General features: G+C 42.3%; 1 protein-coding gene across 1 annotated transcript; it reads left to right on the top strand.

The window, feature by feature from the left end:
* Positions 1-5,151: 5,151 nt before the first annotated feature.
* On the top strand, positions 5,152-18,515 carry LRRC31 (leucine rich repeat containing 31). The gene is made up of 10 exons (XM_005019596.6): positions 5,152-7,019; positions 8,149-8,406; positions 9,648-9,797; positions 10,210-10,377; positions 12,881-13,048; positions 13,916-14,083; positions 14,848-15,015; positions 15,555-15,722; positions 16,693-16,860; positions 18,058-18,515. Exons 1-10 carry the CDS (start codon positions 7,007-7,009, stop codon positions 18,375-18,377), a joined length of 1,749 nt encoding a protein of 582 aa, XP_005019653.3. The 5' UTR covers positions 5,152-7,006; the 3' UTR covers positions 18,378-18,515.
* Positions 18,516-18,554: the final 39 nt, after the last annotated feature.

Genomic DNA, 18,554 nt, shown 5'->3' with positions numbered 1-18,554 from the left:
GCATGACCTTACAGAAAACAAGCTACCTTTTTGTAACGTAATGCAAAACATAGAGAAATCCTACAGTACATGGTATTTAAAAAAAAAAGTTAGCAATGGTGACTCTAAATATTTTTGTTGTTGATGCTACTGCGGCTATACTGTTGCTTTCTGAACCTTCTTAATTAAGAAGGAAATCATACCCAGAATTGTTATTTTTCAAAAAAAAAAATTCCAATGCTAGTGTTTTTTAAATAACCTGAGAATAATTTGCTTTTGACTTGAAATGTAATGAATCAAAACAGTCTTGAGAACAGCTCCTTTGCTGGGATGTTTCAAGATTGTCTGGGTGACGATGAACCAAATGCTTTCTGAGGTATTGGGTTGCCCAAACAGATTAAGAGCAAAGTATTGCATCAGCATATATTTTTCATCAGATGTGTTAAGCCATGTGAATCACTTTTCAGGAAAACTAGGAAAGTTTAATATTAGGAAAAAATACTTCCTATGGTAGAAGCAAAACCAATATAATAGGGATGCATATACATGTATATTTTTTTCTATTTTACCTAATGAGGGAAGTTTGGAGAGAGAACACTACTCAAGCCCCCCGGCATCCTGTCTTTGATTTTTGGCACAGGATCAGGACTGCTGTGTGCTGTAGTGAGGTGTGAAAACCACAATTCATAAAGATGCTTTACTGGCCCCTTTCCAGAGAAGATCTAGATGTTCTTGGCTGGATTTCACAGGCATCAGGGTATATTTCTGAGTCATGCAGCGGTCTGTCTATCTCTGTGGTCCTGTTTTTGCTGGAAAAGTGGTAGAGCAGCAATGGAGCAGGAGAGAGGGGGATGTAGAAGATGAGTTCTGAGTAGAACAAAGCAATGTGGACTCTATCAACTTGGCCTAGGCCTCGGTCTGTCAATTAGTGTCACTGTTAGCTAAGATGATTTAGGGCAGTGTAGTCCATGTTATCCCCTTTGCACTGATGAATCTATCGGTAGGTGTTTCTGTAGCCTGACAGCTCCCATCCAGTGTCTGGTGGTTGCAGCCTGAGCTACTGGCACTAGATAAATTCGAATGCAAAAGATGGAGCTGCAGTCACGCCTTCTTCTGTACACTCTTACCCAGATTTAGTGCCTGGGGTTACCTCTACGGCAAGCAGTGCCAAAGTCCCAAAACTGGGATTTGAGCCTTCCAGTATAGGATGCACCAAGACAGCATCGCTTCATCCTCAAGTGCCAGAAATTATTAGCATACACTATGATGGTAGTAGCTCTAATCTTACTGTTGTCACCAGATATTTTGTCAGGTCCGATCTAAGTCAGAACTTTATTTTCTCCCCTTCTTACACAATCAATAATGAACATGTCTCAGCTGATGGGATGTATAGCTTTGGTCTTCAAAAACGGAAGGCAAATAACGATATCAGACAATTTTGTTACCAGTTCAAGGGCTGTTGTTTACCAAAATGCAATGATGGAATGGATTTGTATAAATAGAGAACCTGCTAAACTAGAGTCTAAGCAGGTTTTAATCCACAGTTTCCAAACACTGTCTGTCATAAGTGAGGAATCTGTGGAAGAGTGATAATCCTGACTTCTTCTCCTTATGTGTTCACTGAAGCAAGATGCATCTCAGTGGAGCCTAACTTCTGTGTAATGAAATGAGCTGGGCTGACACAGAACTTGGCAAATGGCATCTTTATCACTGATCCCCTTTTTCTAAAATGAAATCTGTGTTCAGAAACATGAAATTCTTTAGCTAAACCTCACTTTTTTTCTATATTTCCCCCAAAAGTTTTAAACCAGAGGAGTGTTCACAGCTGAGGCACCTGTATTTGTGGCAGCATAGGTAAGGAACAATGTGGTCTGATCAGGAAATCTGAGACAGTTAGGCTGGAAATCCCAAGTTTAGTTTTGAACAAAAAGCTGTATCCTATAATTCTGGGATTAGAAACAATAACTGGACTCTACAGTGATGGTGTTGGCTTATAAACATGTGGGATCCTGCTTTTGGAAGAAACTGAAAAATAACCAGAGAAGGTAATGGGCAAAGCTGTGTGTTGGAGTGCCACGGTAATCATCTGACATCTGAGTGCACAGAATGTCCTTTAAGATATAACACTGCTTGGGAGTGGGTGAGTCTAAGGGACGAATGAGACATGGCAAACCAATAAGTTCCTTTGAAATCTAAATTGACCAAACACTGTTTGTTGAAAGAATATTTTATTATTATTATTATTTATCTATCTATCTATTTAATTATTCTTTCATTTTGTGTCCCTGAATCAAAATGGTTGGAAATGTCTGGATTTGCAACCGTAGAAGACCTGATTTTTTGTTTGACTAACGTAGTCCTAAAGGGAACTGAAAAGTTTTGGTCACATTTTGCAAACTGACCAGATAGTGGAAGATGCACTCTGCCATGCTTGTGTCATCTGTGGAACTTCACTCCTTTCACTCTGGACATGTGTTTGTACATTGTTTTCATATCTGCTTGTTTGGGATTTTTTTTTTTCATTAGCCTATGTATGGATTTAGGGTATTTTTGGTTGTGGAAGGACAAATTGCAACTGCATTGGTATCACACTGAAAAAGAAAAGTGTTGAGTAAACCCTGTCTTTTGAATTAGCTTTTGAAATGATGGCTAGAAATACAGGGATTCAGGTGCTGTCATTTAGGATGACCATAAAATGCTTGACAACCAGCTCGTATATCACCAAAAACGTGCTCTCCAGTCTGAATATGTATTTCCAGGGAGTTCCACAGAATGCAATGGGGTTTCCCTGAACTATCCAGACCCATTGTACCAGATGGTACCGTATGGAAGTAACACTGATCCTTTGACTCTGTTGATTTCTAATTAGGTTTCTAGTAATTAATATAGTTTGCAGGCCTTGCATGAACTCTGCAGATTACCCATTCATGTAAATGATTAACTGAAAGGGGATTACTCCTGGCATAAGTTCAACCAAAAAGAATTTTCCAGCCCTGAAAATCTTCTTTGACAGACTAGTAGGTAGTAACAGGGAATAAAATATTTAGTTTGTATTTGTGTAATTCCATTTCAAAAAGGGTGAGTCGATAGAAGAGTGTTAAAAGCATAAGCATGGTGGATATGAAGATACATTTTCTGGGATACATCTTTCAGTCATGCTTTTTATGGGATCACAATTTCTATGAAATCAAAATGCATATTCAGTGTGAAATAGCAGTTGGAGAAATCTACTTATCATTGCTATTATTTTATAATTCATAAGGTAAATTCTGTCTGTATGGCTAATAATATGTTTTAAAAGTTCAACCCCATGGAAATGCTCTCAGACACAAGGTCTGATTTTTGGGTGGTCCTGTGTGGAGCCAGGAGTTGGACTCAGTGATCCTTGTGGGCCCTTTACAACTCAGGCTGTTCTCTGATTCTGTGATTTTACACTTTGTGTTTAGCAGCTTGGGCAAAAGGCTGAAATTCTCATAACTATAGAACATCAGTGGCAACGAGGGACACGTCGCGGCTCTGCTCACAACCAGTTCACCCAGCACGTGCACTTGCAAGATGATCCTGCCGAGTGTGCAGCCCCTTTAGCTCGGGCAGAGTCCACCTTTGCATGTCAGCATTGTAGCTCCATAACTTTACTTTTTGTTATTTTTTAAAGCGTAAAAGCACAATGAAAACTCAAAATCTCCCTCAGCCTTTCCACCCACAAAAAGCTTCCCTGAGTTTAGGGGGTCTATTTTAAGGTTATTAGAGGAAGATGCATTTCTGAACCCAACGTTTTCTCTGGTTTAGCATATTCTCAGTGCCTTTTCCAGCATCTCCTGTGATCAGCCTATGTCTATACATAAATACTGAATGAGGCGATTGGCTTTGGTTTTCATAACCCAGTGAAATCTATTTTAAACAGCTGCCTCAGGACCGACTGTGGGCTGATACATTGGAAGGTCAAATGTTTATTTTGTGGAAAACGATGAGAATACTTGGGTACTTTGGACCAAATTTAATCCTCAGGCACGCACACCGATCTCAGTGCAGGGCAGTCTGGAATGGGTTTGCTCCAGGGAACTGTCAGCATTACGCAACATTTCTGATGGTGTGAGACACAGAATCGCCCGGGTGTAGGCAGTCTGCATCCAGTCAGTGGGTGACACAGATACTGTGGGGCTGGTGACATACCGGCAGCACCAGCTGAAAGCTTCACAGCTATGGAGACGAGTTATAAGGAGTCGGAACTGAGAAAAGGTGGAGGATGGAGAAAGGGAAGAGACAGAGCAGGAGAGGGAGCTGTGGGGAGTACGGCGTGGTCTGCCAGGCTGGGAAAGGTGAGCCAGGTACTGGAGCGGGCCCAGCACCAGCTAACCTGGCACTGGCCGAGTCAGCAATGCCAGGAAGCATTTTTCCATCCAATTTCTTGGCCCATGCGATGCCTGCTTCACCAAGGCAGCCCACAGCAGATCGAGCCAAGCAGGAGCCCAGCACGGAAGCTGCTGCAGGCAGTGACATTCGTGCAGAAGGTGGGAAGAGAGCAGCAGAGGTGCGTGCTAGGGGAAGGGAGGAAGAAATAGCATCGTAGTGACTCAGTCCCCTCCTACAGAGAGTGCTGGCTGCACTTGGAGGGAGCAAAACTGGGAAAGGAGCTGCCTTAGGGGGAAGTAAACAAGGGGCACTGTGTTACTGCATGCTGCAGGACTCAACATTAACAATCCCTAGCGGATAAATACCCAAAGACATTACATTCTGTGTAAATATTGAGCCAAATGCCTTCCTGGTATAACCACAGTGATTGAACTATAGCAAGCATTCTGTGTTATTGTAGCCAGGTGCTTGGGGGGTTCATTTTCTTTAATGGAGAAAAAGGGGCATTGAAAACTGAGTTGCTACCTTGCTTGATTTTCATTGAAAGACACCCAACTGAAGGGAGAGGAAATCCCCAAAATGATACTCGGTGGTTAAGTACATAGAATATAGGATTTCAGTGTTTGCAAATCCTTTTTTTCAAATGAACTTGTGGCACTAATCCTCTAATGGCATTATTTCTTTGGAATATATGCCGGATTAAGGAGTCACAATGAGGCAAAGTACAAAAATCCACATTAATCTCTCACCAGTGGATGCTGTGTGGGATGCAACTTTAACTGTTTTGTTCCAAAATCGGTTCTGTCCCTATCTCTGCCCCAGGTCTACCCAGAGGGAGGTACAGATATAAACACATGTGACACTGAGCACTTGGCAGATGGTCACTCACCGTATCGCTGGATACAAAGGGGAAGGCGTTTATTATTTTTAAGCTGCAAAAGCTGAGCCTGCCCATGACATAGGGCAGGCAGTAGATGCGCGGCTCCGTGGGGCAGGAGCAGGACAGCCCCTCAGCAGCACGCCATGGAGGAGACAACACCCGATGTGGCACAGCCTGGGCTTGGTCTGCCAGCTAGCGGGGGCCAGTCTGGGGCTGCCATCACGGTACGTTGCATGTTCTGGGCACACCCTGCCTGGTGCAAAGGATTTAACACACTTAAGGACTTCCCTGGTCCCGAGGAGCGGAGCTTAGCAGATATTCCCCTGCCACCTTCCTGCCGAGCTGCAGTGGGCATTGAACACCACAGGCACGGACAGGGGTTGCCTTGCATCCGTCTCATCCCTGGCCATTCCTTTGTCAAGCACAGCGTGGAAAATGGAAAGGGGACAGCCAACACTACAGCCGACTTGGAGATCCTTCCTGGTTGGGAGTAGAAGTGTGCCCCCTGTTCCTGCAGGGAAAGGCTGCCCACCACACTGTTCTGTGCATCTTTCCCTACCGTAATCATTTCCCCGTGTAGTATGTCTCACGGGCAGGAGGATTTTCCTGCTGTGCACTTTAAGTTTCTCTCCTTAAATCTTATCCTGTTGGCTCCTGGCAGCAGCCGTGCCTCGTTCAGCCGGGTCTGAATCATTCCTGCGTTGACACACTGAGTCAAGCTGTCCCCAGGCTGCTGTCTGCTCGGCTGCTTTCCCTGAACCATTGGGTTTATTACCCAGCGTTATCGCTCCCCACCAAAGCACTCCACTTTGCATATGTCTCTGGTGTGTACATAGCAGAGCAAGGCCCAAAGCTTTTAAGGAAGTGTGAGTGGTGTTGGAACAGGTGCTGACCTGGGAGAGCAGGAAATGGAGATTCTGCCCCATAAGGGGAGACGAGAAGTATTTGGGTGGCTTAGGCTGTGTAAGAGAAGACAGCATAGGTTAGAAAAAATCACTGAAGCCAAACAGACTCAGGAGAAGTGACCACGAGCACGTTTAAGCTGGAAAATGTGACGCTTACTGTCAGAGATCTCAGATTCTAGGGCAGATAGTATAGGTATAGGGCGGTATATATATATGACGTGTAACCTGATTGCCCCATAAAGCTGTGTCATGCTGCTGCCTACAAGCAGCCTGCACGGGACGGCACAGCAGGACCTCTCCCCTCCTGTCTTGTTGCCCTGCGGTGCCAGGAGCGAGCTGTGCGGGTGCCTTTCTCCTACAGCGCTGTGCAACGCCTGGTGGCACGGCACGCAGGGCTTTGCTCAGCCTCCAGCAGCCCTTCTGAGAGGTATGGACAAAAGGGGTGGGAAAACAAAGAGCTTTTCTTCAGGTGCCCTGCAACCTGATCTGTGAGGTGGCTCGGCCCCTGCCAGCAGCAGCTGTCAGGCCAGGCAGTGGTTAGGGTGCAGCGTCGAGGGCTGTGCTGCCGCTTCCTGGCTTCTCACCCGTCGCTGGCCCGAGCTGGGACATGGTCTGGGCGTTCAGGTGGCTTCTCAGCTCTCTCCCCAGCAAGAAGAGGCCGTCTGATTTCTTCAGGAGACCGTGGAGGAGAACAGAGGCAGCAGGAAGGAGCCCGCAGAGCTGTCGTGCAGAACTGCTGCTGCCGGGCTGGTGAAGACAGAAGCTCTTGAAAGAAAAGTATGTGGAAAGTCCTGTTAGGGAGAGGAGCGAGGTTTGGTTTGCATGTCGTGGCTCTCTTCTGCAAGCCCTGAGAGTGCTGCAAATGTGAAACAATTCCTCAAGCGTACCAATGGAAAAAACAGGTATGTGTTTGTGTCTGTTTAGAATAATACTGTTCTACAGCACGAAAAGCAGCAGGCATGAAAACCAGCACTGCTTTGCAGCCCAGGAATTGTGCCTGTACATCTCTGTGCTTTGCTTTGAACAATGTCTGTGCTTTATTTGGGAAATACAGCTGCGGTAGGCTATTGAGAGCAAGCTTAACACAATGCATCAGGTTTTTGTAAGAGCTCTGCCCTTGAACACTTGTATCAAAGCAGATAACTTCCAGCGTGAGAAAAAACACATACGTGTATGCTGCTGCTGCCAGCGACGTTGTATTTAACAGTTATTAAAGTGATTGAGTTCCTGTGCTCTGGGGTTGGCAGTGGATGGTGTGAGGAGTTCAGTGTGGGGCTGTGAGCACAGGAATCAGCTCATGAGCCCTGACCCCCGTCCTTCCCCTGCAGTGCCTGGCACACAGCAGGACTCAGTACGGCCCCCTTCCACCCAGGCTTCACACAGCAAAATCAATGATTGCCTGCTTGGTTTGCATGAGTCACTGCCCGGTTAAAAGCATGTGTGTGCAGGTAAGTGCTAGAATTAGGCCTGGAGAAAGAGTGTTATATTATCATTTAGAGAAAGACAAAGCAGCTCAGAGTCAGCAGATGATGATATGGTTTGTGTAGCATAAATAGAAATAAGGAAATAATATATAAAAATTATTATAAAGTTTAATTTATGTGTCAATTAGTCACTAAAATTGAGGTCATTATAGCACTGAACTTTTTCAAACAAGTTGTCTGAGGGGGTCTTGTTTTTTTTTCCAGCATTGGCACACTCCCAGCGTTCAGAGCTGCAATATCTGGTTGTTTTGTGCACTATCACTGCAGCTTTGCTCTAAGGTTAATGGGGTTTCATTTGCTTGTTCCACCCCGAGCTGGGAGAGCGTGACATTGTTTGGGCAAAGATGTCCTTGTGCTCCCTGCTGCACACCTCCTCCTCTCACCTTCCTTTGGAAGGAGGGGAAATGAGTTCAGAGACTAAACAGTGATAGTGATATTGGTGTGAAGGGGATGGTAGGAAATTCTCAGCGCCCCTGCTGCTATGAAAGAGGGTAAGGAAGAGTGAATGTTAATAAAGCTAATTCCTTCTCTGCTGATCCCCCCAAAGGAGACATTCAGGGCTGCCAGACCAAGAATGAAGAAGCCATCCTGAAGAGCTCCCCATTTGACTTTGTTATAAAACAGTTCCAAGGGAAGAGATCCTCTTCTGGGAAAAGAAAAGAGCAGCCTTCCGCCATCAAAAAATTCTTCAGTGGCTTTGACTTTGGGAAATCTGAAGGCAAGGACGGAGGGGAAACCGAAGAAACAGAAAAAAACAACTCCAGTGCTGAAGATCAGAGTGAGAAGCAAGATCTCTCTTTAGATGGTAACGTTGGTACAGTAGAGAAATCCACATGCATGTGTGTACATTTTAATTTCATAGAGAATCATGTGCTTTTCTTGCTAGCCCAGATGTTGTATTTGCTGCCTGTAATTTATTCTTTAGCCAGAATTTGCTTCTGATTGAAACATTATGAAGGATGTGCCATCTGACTTAATAGGTCCCAAGCAAGGAGTGGGACCCATGTTGCTGAGGAGGGATAAAGCTTTGGGGTGACCTCCCTCTTGATTTCCAATGTGAGAGGTCAGTGCTGGAGTCAGCTCATTAGCTGCAGAGCTTATTTGGTTTCAAAGCCAAGCTTTGAGCAGTAGCTTGGCTTGTTGCATTTAAGATTGGTCTCTGTCCACCCTGCTGCTAAAGCAATCTGAAGACAACAAGAGCAGATGTCTCCTACCCATGGCACTCGTGAGGGGGAGGGGAAGGCAATGGAGGTTCATTATGAGTCTCATTTTGTGCACACAAGAGTACTCTTTGCATCCACACCAGAGAAAAGGAAGTTTTTTTTAAAAAGGTGCTGGAAGGTGAGGTTTAAAATCCCATCCTTTGTCCTGAGAGTTGTAGGTAGGTTGGGGAAAACAAGGAGGGGGCAGCTATTGTCAGTGGAGTTACTGTTTTGTGTAGTTTGGGGCTGTTTGATTGTTTGTTTCTTTTCCAGCTACGGACATGAGATGAAATTACCAGCTTTTTAAAGGATTTAGTAAAGAATGTAAATGCAATTTTCCTTTCTGTACAAACTGTGCGGGGGAAGAATGTAAGGAAAGCAGGAACTGCCTTAAGCAGACAATGTATGAAAATGAACACAAGCTGTTCCAAGGCAGAAGATCACTACGCAACTGCAGGGCCACTTGGTTCTCACTGTCCAAGTGCAGACTGTACTCCAGCAATATGGCATGCAGAGGTGGTTGTATGACGTGCATCCGGAATAGCTGCAGCCCTGAGTTTTGCAAGAATTTAATGTGCTTGAACTAGCCAAACACCCACTGGCATGGGTAGCATGGAGATGTGCGAGGAAGACTCTTTTCTCATTGTGCACCATGAGCTTTGTGCTGATCTGATCTACAGTGATCTTATCACTCAGGTTGTTGGCCCATATTGACCAAAAATAGAACCCATTTTACTGGCAGGTTCAGTTCGTTTTTTAAAGTCTTCACCAGGCAGCCACAGACAGGTTTTACATGCTGGGTTAGTTGCAGGGGTAACCAGGACCCTATTTCTTTGTTACTCAGATGGACCTTCACATCCCATTTCTGAAGCAGAGTCACCATCTGGTGAGCAGAGATTTAACCAGTTCATGCAGAAACTGGGAAAGAAACCTGACAGCAAGAACCTGGATCTAAACAATTGTGCATTAAGTGCAGCAGATGTAACAGAGATGGGTAAATACGCATTTTACTCAACTAGACACTTCATATATTTCTTTAATTCTTATTTGCCTGTTCAGTTGTTCGCTCTCCTCTTTTTCTTTCCCTTTCTTTTATATCAGGCTTGGCTTTATTTAACATTCCATCTGGTGGTTCCAACCTTCTGAGAAATGTTAATTAATGAGTTATATTAATTATGTAATATATATAAATATTAAAACCACGCAAGTCTGTGAAGCTGGAGAATGTCCTTATGCTCAAACTACTGATAAGAAAATACAGAATGTCATGATTTTCTAGTGCTGTACTGGTTTTAGAAAGCACCTCTGTATTAAGATGTATTCACATGCAGGGTTTGCAGATAACATGCAAACAGAATGCATTTTTTCTTGTCTTTTCTTTTTTTTTTTTTTTTTTTTTTCTTCAGCTTCTTTACTGCCATTTCTCCCAGAGCTGGAGGAGATCAGCCTGTCCTGGAATGGTTGCGTTGGAGGGACTCTGAAAACCCTCACTGTGCAGCTCCATCATGTGAACCTGTTACGAGTCCTTCGACTTAACAACTGCAGGCTGACGGCTGAGGATGTCACCTCCTTAGGTATGGGATGGAATTTGCATTTACTTCCAGACAGCTTGGGTGTAATGTAATCCACCTTGTCTCGTCTCTTCCCATGCCCTGCCTCTGCTGCTTCCACACTGGACAAAATAAACTCCTGCTGTGGAAGGTTAGAAAGAAGTTGGGTTTATGCACGACCTCATACATTGGAGTGGCTCTGCCAAGTTCATTGCTCAGATTGTGAAGCTGTATCATTAAGAAGGGAACAGAATTCAGTCCCATTTGGAGAAAAGCATGTTTTCCATCTGGATTAGTATTTTTTTGGCTACTTTTGATATCTAATGGTAGGCAGAAGAAGTGAAACAAGCTGTCAGTCATAATAGGGTCAGCTTAGGACTTCGTGCTGCAGGCCAGATGCAGTGCTCATCACAAAATATTTGATGGTCTTTTGGAGGAGGCTTAAAACCAGAAGTGCTGCCTCGGAGCTTTATGACTTGTTTTTGTGAGTCTGGGAGAAACTTATTCTTCTGCTTACTTCTTTGCTTGGAGTGCCTGCAGCCCTACTTTTGCAAAGCAGGAGATGTAAAGGTTTTAACAGCGGTGTTATGCACTCAGGTCCTGATGCTGAGTCACTTACCTCTGGGCCTGGAGTTTACTACTGGGGTGGGTCTGTGATACTTATCTGAAAGAAGGGCAAACTCAACCAACTAAGTTATTCTAGAAACCTGCTGTTTATTTTGCAAGGTCTGAAGACTGGTCTGAGTTTGAAGGCTGTTTTTTTCTGTCATTCAAATCCATTTTTTTTCCAGGAAGTATTCAGATATAAAACAACATATATGGTAATAGCTCAAAAGTGGGTCATGCTATCTGTTGGGGAGGAAAAATCCATCTTTGCAAAAGCTGGTGAAAATAATTGGTCTGTTTCTGATGAGGGCAAAAGCTGTGTTTCATTTTCTACTGGATTTTTTCAAACATTTCTTTCTTTTTCAGCCCCCTTTCTCATACTTTCTTTTCTCTTTGAATTTTATTGGTTATATTTTCAACTAATTTATTCTGTCTTGTTCTTCCATGCTGTTTCCTTCCCCCTTGGCTCGGTCTCTGCTGAGACAGACACAAAACTGATCATAGGATTTGAACTTGCAGTCAAAATTTGATTCCCTTGAGATGTGGAATGACAACAGTCTGTTTGCATTGATCTGCCTGCGATTTTAAAAATAACACACATGTTTAGGCCAGTACTGCCTGTTTGACCTTGTCCATCCATCTGTGGAAATACAGCCATCTGTGGAGTCTGTGTATTCTGCTTGGAAATAAACGCCTCAGATATAACCATAATATCAACCTCTCCTATCTGATTGCTCTGAGCTGTGACTGTAAGAGGTGGTAGGAAGCCATTCCTGAAGTTATAGTCCATTATTTATCTTCTGGGTGGAAAATGTGTCTGGAATGCTACTTCCCACATCAAACAGAAACAGGCTGTGCTGCAGTGAGAAAGCCATTTCTCAGCTGTAGAGCATTGCTCAATATTCAAGATTGAGGAAACCACTTAAAATAAATGAAAGAAAAAAAAAAGATAAAAATTAAGATGTATTTTTCTCTCAATCCTGGACGTTCACTCATAACAACAGAAATCATTATTTTTGTATCAAAAATCTTTTGTGAGGAATTAGTTATGAAAACATACAGACAAGAAAAGTTCTTCTTATTAAAATTCAATTCTCAGTTTTTAGGTTGATGACAAGACTTTAGATCAATGATTTATATGTGACACTTGGAAATTGCATTTGCATATGGTCTGATTTATTTAAATGGGGTTAGGAGAATGTACATCTGCCTCTCCTCTCTGCAAAGCAATTTAGGAAGTTGGATTTTGCAGTGGATATTAGTGTTGCAAAGAAGCACTTACACAGTTCCAGTTGACTGGTGCCAAGTCTGGAAAAGGGTAATTTTTCTGAATAGAGTCAAAATTGGTGCTGTCTGTCTTGAAATCCTGGGAAAGTTAGTTTGGGTCAAAACAATGCTTAAATGCTTATCTTGATTCCTTATGAAGTGAGTTGGAAATGCCTGCCAGAATCAAACCTTTTAAATTTCAGAAATAGCTATGAGAGGACTTCTTTCATCCCATCCAAAATGACCTGTGGATGCAGTACAGAGGATACTGGAAGCTTGCCAAATTAAATAAGGAAAAACTATACAGGACAGTAAATTTAGACTTGTTGCTTCCCTGCAGACTAGACTTTCTGGGCTGTGGCACAGCTCTGCAATGATAGGCAGTCTGATGAGTATTTGGGAGCCTGGATAAATATCAGGTCTGCGTGTGCTGTGACAGTAACTTGTGGTCTATACTGCTCCTTAGACAAGGTGAGAGTTTATACAATGTTGTTGCAGTAGCATGGCATACACCAATTTTCCTATCAAACCGTATAAAATATAATAATTTGAGAATTAAATGGCTAACTTTCCCCTTTTATGTATTCAAAACCTGTATTTTTTCCTTGCATTGAAATTGATCTTTAGAATGAATCATCTTGGACTTCTGTTACAGGAGAGGCCTTTGAAATTGTTCCTCAACTTGAAGAACTGGATTTATCATGGAACAGCAATATAGGTGGAAAACTATCACTCCTGACAAAAAAACTCCCAAAAGGATGCAAGATAAAACTTCTGAGAATGACAGATTGTAACCTGACAGCAAAGGATGGAGAATCCCTTGGTAAGTGTATCCACATAGCTAGGCTGAACAACTGGCTTCACAAAAACGTAACTCATTTGAGTTAGATGATGGCTGTATTCAGGTCAGTATTAGTTGAGAGCTATTTATTTCATGCTTCACGTTATACCACTGTTTACCACACAGTATTGATATTTAATGCACTTCCTTCCAAAGAGGAGTGTTTTTCTTCCTAATCACGTGAGGGAGAAGTGAGCGGAAGAATAACTGGGTCTAAACCACAGTCTGGCTGGCCCAGTGGTCCACGATTGCTGCATCCTTTGAGACCCTGAGCAAGTCTTGTACACCAGCACTTCCAACGCTGATTACTTGAAGTTAAACAGCTGAATATGTAGTTAGCCGTGGGATGGAAAGGAAGGACTGAGGGGTAGGAGTTTAGGCTGAGCTGGCATTCAGTTGCCATTCCTCCCCTCTTTCCTTTTACCATAGCTTAATCCTTTGTGGTCTTTTGATCTGATTCTGTATTTTAAGAGATTTTCTCCCTAAAAAGAATTCCCTGTGCTCTGTTCTTATCTCCAGTGCAGGAAATGTCTCATATGCAACATATAATTCTATATCTTTTCATTATAAATTTTTCATTCCCTTTGTATTCCTGTCTTTTATTCCTCTGTATTTTTTCTTACCGTCTTTCATGATTTTTTTCAGATAGATTTTTCAGAGATTTTCTTGATTCCTATCCAATTCCTGTTTTGATGTATTTTTTGGTAGAACAGAAACTGAATAAGTCTAAACCACACATATAGGCAAACCCAGCCTGCCTCTTCCTGTTTGTCAGGGTGTTATTTTTTTCTAGAGTTCATCTGTATGTTCCATAAAATTACCAATTCTGTTTTTGTTTTTGTTTTCCAGCTGAAATGCTAACTGTGATCCCAAACCTTGAAGTATTAGATCTCTCTATCAACAAACACATTGGCTGCAGCATGAAGGTCATTGCTCAGGATCTGAAAAATGTGCCTGGCCTCAGAGAGTTAAACTTGCACATGTGTGGATTAAAGCACGACAGCCTCCAGGGCTTAGGTTAGACTTTACATTCAGAAAGACTTTCATTCTGAATAAACTGTACATCTGAAACCCATTTAAGAAAGGCAACGAGGTGGGGTTTTGCCGAAGGTTCAGCAGTATTAATGGGCAATCGTTATTTGCTGTTTGAGGATTGATAAAAGACTGCAGAGACTTTCAGCAGGAGTTAGCATTTATCTTCCCTGAGCTTGAACATTGCAAAAGTCAGTGGGGAGAGTCACCTTCCATGCCATTTATCTGAGACACATCTTAGGGTGGATTAATGGCCCTCTGGACATGCGTCCTCTCTCTCCAGACAGGACATAGGCAAGGGCACAGACTGGCAAGCTAACTTTTAAAGAGCTAATCCTGCTCTCAGAAGGGAATCCAAATTTACCATTTTCACTTAATGAGTGTCCAGTGAAGCCGTATGAAATGGGCTTATTATCTGTGGCTCTCCCTAGTGGAGGTCTTGTCCGTAAGACAAAACAACTGGCACCAATTTGCACTTCCAGTCATCATTTCAGCAACATGTTGACTGAATGGATCTGGGGGATGAATTACCTCACCTTCACCTGCTCTTTTAGAGAAGGATGGAGTTGCATGGATGGGGAAGCTTTGCAGTATCACTGTGTCTGCTGTGTTTATACATGGAAGCTTAGTGTAAGAGCTTTGACTTCAATAGCTTGTGCAAACTTTGACATTAAAGTAAATAAACACTAAAGCTGTGATCTGTGCTGTTGCAGCAGCCAGTGACCAGCACGCTGCCTTTTCCATTTCAGATGCTGCCTTACAGCACCTTGCAGAGCTAAGAAAATTAGACATATCATGTAACAAAGAGATTGGTGGTAGCTTCAAAGACGCAGCAGCTCATTTGGCCAACTTGAAAAATCTTGAAGTCCTTGATCTCCACCAGTGCTGTGTAACAGAAGAAGATGTGACTGTTTTGTGTAAGGACATTTTAAGGAAATTCTTTACAAATGTATGGTTGTGACTTCTGAAAATACCTCAAAGGCATAAGAGATTCTGCCCAACCTAGTCTAACAGATCTCAGTACAGTTTTTGTTAGGCAGTTCTGGAAGTACTTTATTTTTAAGTTATTGTACACTCACTAAAACCAATAGAGAATAATCACATTAATATAGTTCCAGTTAGCAGTGGCGATATATTTTGGAAATAACCCCCATCTCATTTAATGTTAAATTCCCTACTTTTCCATCTAGGAATTTCAACCAGGGAAATTTCAACAGGAAGCTGTGTCTTGACAACCTTCCATACACTGTGTAATACCTAATTTCTTAAACATTCCTACTGAAAATGTCAAGGCTGTTTGTGGAGTAAAACATTACTCATCAGACCTTTGAGTGTCAAAACTTGGATATCACTTTTGGATTGATTTATAAAGAAAAGTAATGATGTCAGTCAAATTTATAACTACGTATTTGTCCTAGATCAGTGACTGTCTAACAAATATTTCATGTTTTCAAAGCCCAGGTGATACCTTTACTCTCCAGTCTTCAAGAGCTGAATTTATCCTCGAATAAAAATGTAGGAGTCTCATCTGCTCCTCTTCTTGGCAGACTCAGATTTTTACCAAATTTGAAATCTGTGGCCATCAGCAATTGTGGTTTAGGTGAAGAGTCCTTTTCATCACTAGGTAAGAATGTTTTTTTTTAAAGTGTGTCTATCCTCAGTGTCTTGTTGTGGGATAAAGATCTTAATTCTGTTGGCTGAACTCCAGAGATAATGGTTACGTTATACTACATGTGTATGTCCTGAGCAGAAAAGTAATCGTCTCTGCTTTGGTTGCCTTGTGATGAAACCAGTGCTTTGTGGGATTTGGTTGCAAGGGAAGATCATTGTATCTCTTCCCCCGTTACACCTGCCTGGATGAAGTCCTTTGAGTCCTTTGTCTGATAGTGAGCTTTCATATACTGTCTAACATCAGAAGAGGAGGAGGCAGAACAAGGTTTTATATTATGCTGGAATTACAGTTTGATTGTAAGACTGCAATTATTACATTTATAACAGAGGGATCTGTTAGTTATTGTGCATTGTACAGTTCTGGTATATTTTATGCTGTATATTGGTGACATTGAAACCCATCGTAAAACTCGACTTCCTTCAGCAAAAGCAGCATCAAGCTGAACTGTTGTGAGGTCCCCACAGGAAGAGCACAATATTTATATCATTACAATTATGTAAGGATGACATCATGGAAATCAGTGCTGACAAAAGATACAGTGCATTTTGTCTTCCAAGGTGAATTACAGTAAAAAAAAAATTGCTGGTTTTAAATGGATTTAAAATGTTGTAAAAATGAGCAGTTTTACTAAATAGACTTCAGTGGGATGAGATTGTAAATGTAAAGAGAAAGGCAAGAAAACTCTTTGGAGTCCTTAAAGACCCTTGTTACATTGTTTAATGAGCATAGGAGGTATGTTTGGGAGATTTTTTTGAGGGGTGAGGGGGTTGGTCTGACTTTTATTAAGACAAAATAAATCATTCTAAGCACAAGTAGGCAGCCTGTTAGGAGCTTATTTGCAGGTGAATTGCCGGTGAGGTGTCTATTGAGGCCATGTTGTTTTCTCTTAGTAAGCAGAAGTTGCTGCTCTTAATCTTTTCAGCTGAGGCCGCCCTTCACCTTCCTGAACTGGAGATATTAGACCTTTCTTGGAATAAGTGCGTTGGTGGCAACCTAAAGCTGCTTTTGGGAGCACTAAAGCTTGCAAGAGAGATTCAAGTGTTAAGACTGAGCAGCTGTAACTTGGTGGCGGAAGATTTGGCACTTCTAAGTACGTATGACATGGTATTTACTAGCAGTCAAGGAGCCAGTGCATGTAGACCACAATTCAGAAGGGACTTGTTCCATGTGCTGAGCACGTTTTTGCATAAATCAAATGAAAAGATGGAAAATACAGCAGTATTTTTCCCGGAAAGGGTTTTCATTTTGCTGAAAGCTGTGTGCCCTGTTACATGCACAGTGCAAAACCTGAAAATGATAAAAATGCAAGGAATCACCCTCACAGTTTTATGTATTAATACAAAACTGCAGCACTTGGAAAAAAATGTAGGGTTTGAGTCTGTTTTTTATATCAGATGTTTAAAGCTGCCACTGAGGAGTTTTATTTTGCTCAATTGCTCTTTTTGGGTTAGTAATTTATGAGAAATGTACATGCTGACAGCTAGTAAAGCAGGCACTACCAGCTCTCAGTCCATTAGGTATGTTTCTAGAGTCAAACTGTTGTGGGAGAATTAAAATAGAAATATTTAACCTACTTCTCAGCAGCTGCTAAGAAACTCTGGAAAATGGGAACCCAATGAAGGAATAAATTTCAGGATCCTTTTAAAGAAACCTATATATTTTAAAGCCATCCCTGTGATTCTGTGGGCTCATGGGTTCTGAGTGTCTGAAATTGGCAATAGCTGTGCAATAAGTGTTAAGGCCCTGTAATCTGAAGGCTGGTGGAATAAAGCCTGAACATTTTGACTTTACAAACATCAGCCTTGACGGGTGGCTCTTTTGCTAATTATACATTAATGATCCCAGCTCCCTTTAGGGTATATTAGGTCCATTACCCTCCCATAGTGAGAGGTGGATGTTGTAATCATGCATCCTTACAGAGTTTTGCTTTTCTCTTTCTAAATCTCCCTGTAGAGCCTGCCTACCTATTTTAATTAGCACTTCATATAACCTCCAACTGACTCAAAGGTGTTTGGGTAGCCATACAATTTTAACCTGACACTTTTGTTCCCTTTGAATTGTCTGTGTTTTAAATATTGTACACACCTTCAGCTGTGATAAAACAGTCTTTCTGAGAACAATAGCAAGTGATTGGCACATTGTATGCTGCCGAGGAGTTGATTCTTCCTGTTCGACTGCAGAAAGGCTCTAAATAATATGGTATTAAAGTACTCCTCTTCTTACTTATAAGCTTTTAAAGCAATTGCTGGGATGTATTGATTGTGTTTGTGTGTGTCATTTCTTGCAGCGTTGCTGACGCAGGATGGCCATCTAGCCAGACTACGGGAGCTGGATCTGAGTTATAATAACAGCATCTCTGACGAAGGGTGGATGGTTTTCTGTCGCGGCTTAGCAGCATTCAAAGAACTCTCAGAGCTGGATGTCAGCCTTCGCCCCTCGTCCTGCCGTGACTGTGGGACGTGGTTCAGTGAGCTGCTAGCAGCACTGACAAAGCTGCCTGCATTGGCAGAGCTGGGGATGCAAAGATGGGTCCTTTCAGAGTCACAGCGGCAACAACTGGAAAGCTTTAATCAAGACAACAAGAGAAACATTCGTTTTGACTGCTGATGGAGGTTGGAGGTTTCTGGAAAGCCTTTCACAAACAAGCATTGTGTCTTTGACTTAGAAAACTGCCCAGTTTTGAGTAATCTCTTCTCATGAGAGCTCTTGAAATAGTTCCAGAATTATATAAAACAGTTATTTAACCTTCTGCAGACACAGATCCTTCCATTTATTAACATATTC

Source organism: Anas platyrhynchos, chromosome 9 (assembly GCF_047663525.1).
Source record: "Anas platyrhynchos isolate ZD024472 breed Pekin duck chromosome 9, IASCAAS_PekinDuck_T2T, whole genome shotgun sequence".
NCBI lineage: Eukaryota > Metazoa > Chordata > Aves > Anseriformes > Anatidae > Anas > Anas platyrhynchos.
Note: the sequence above shows the minus strand (reverse complement) of the source record. Positions and strands in the feature narration are given on the sequence as shown.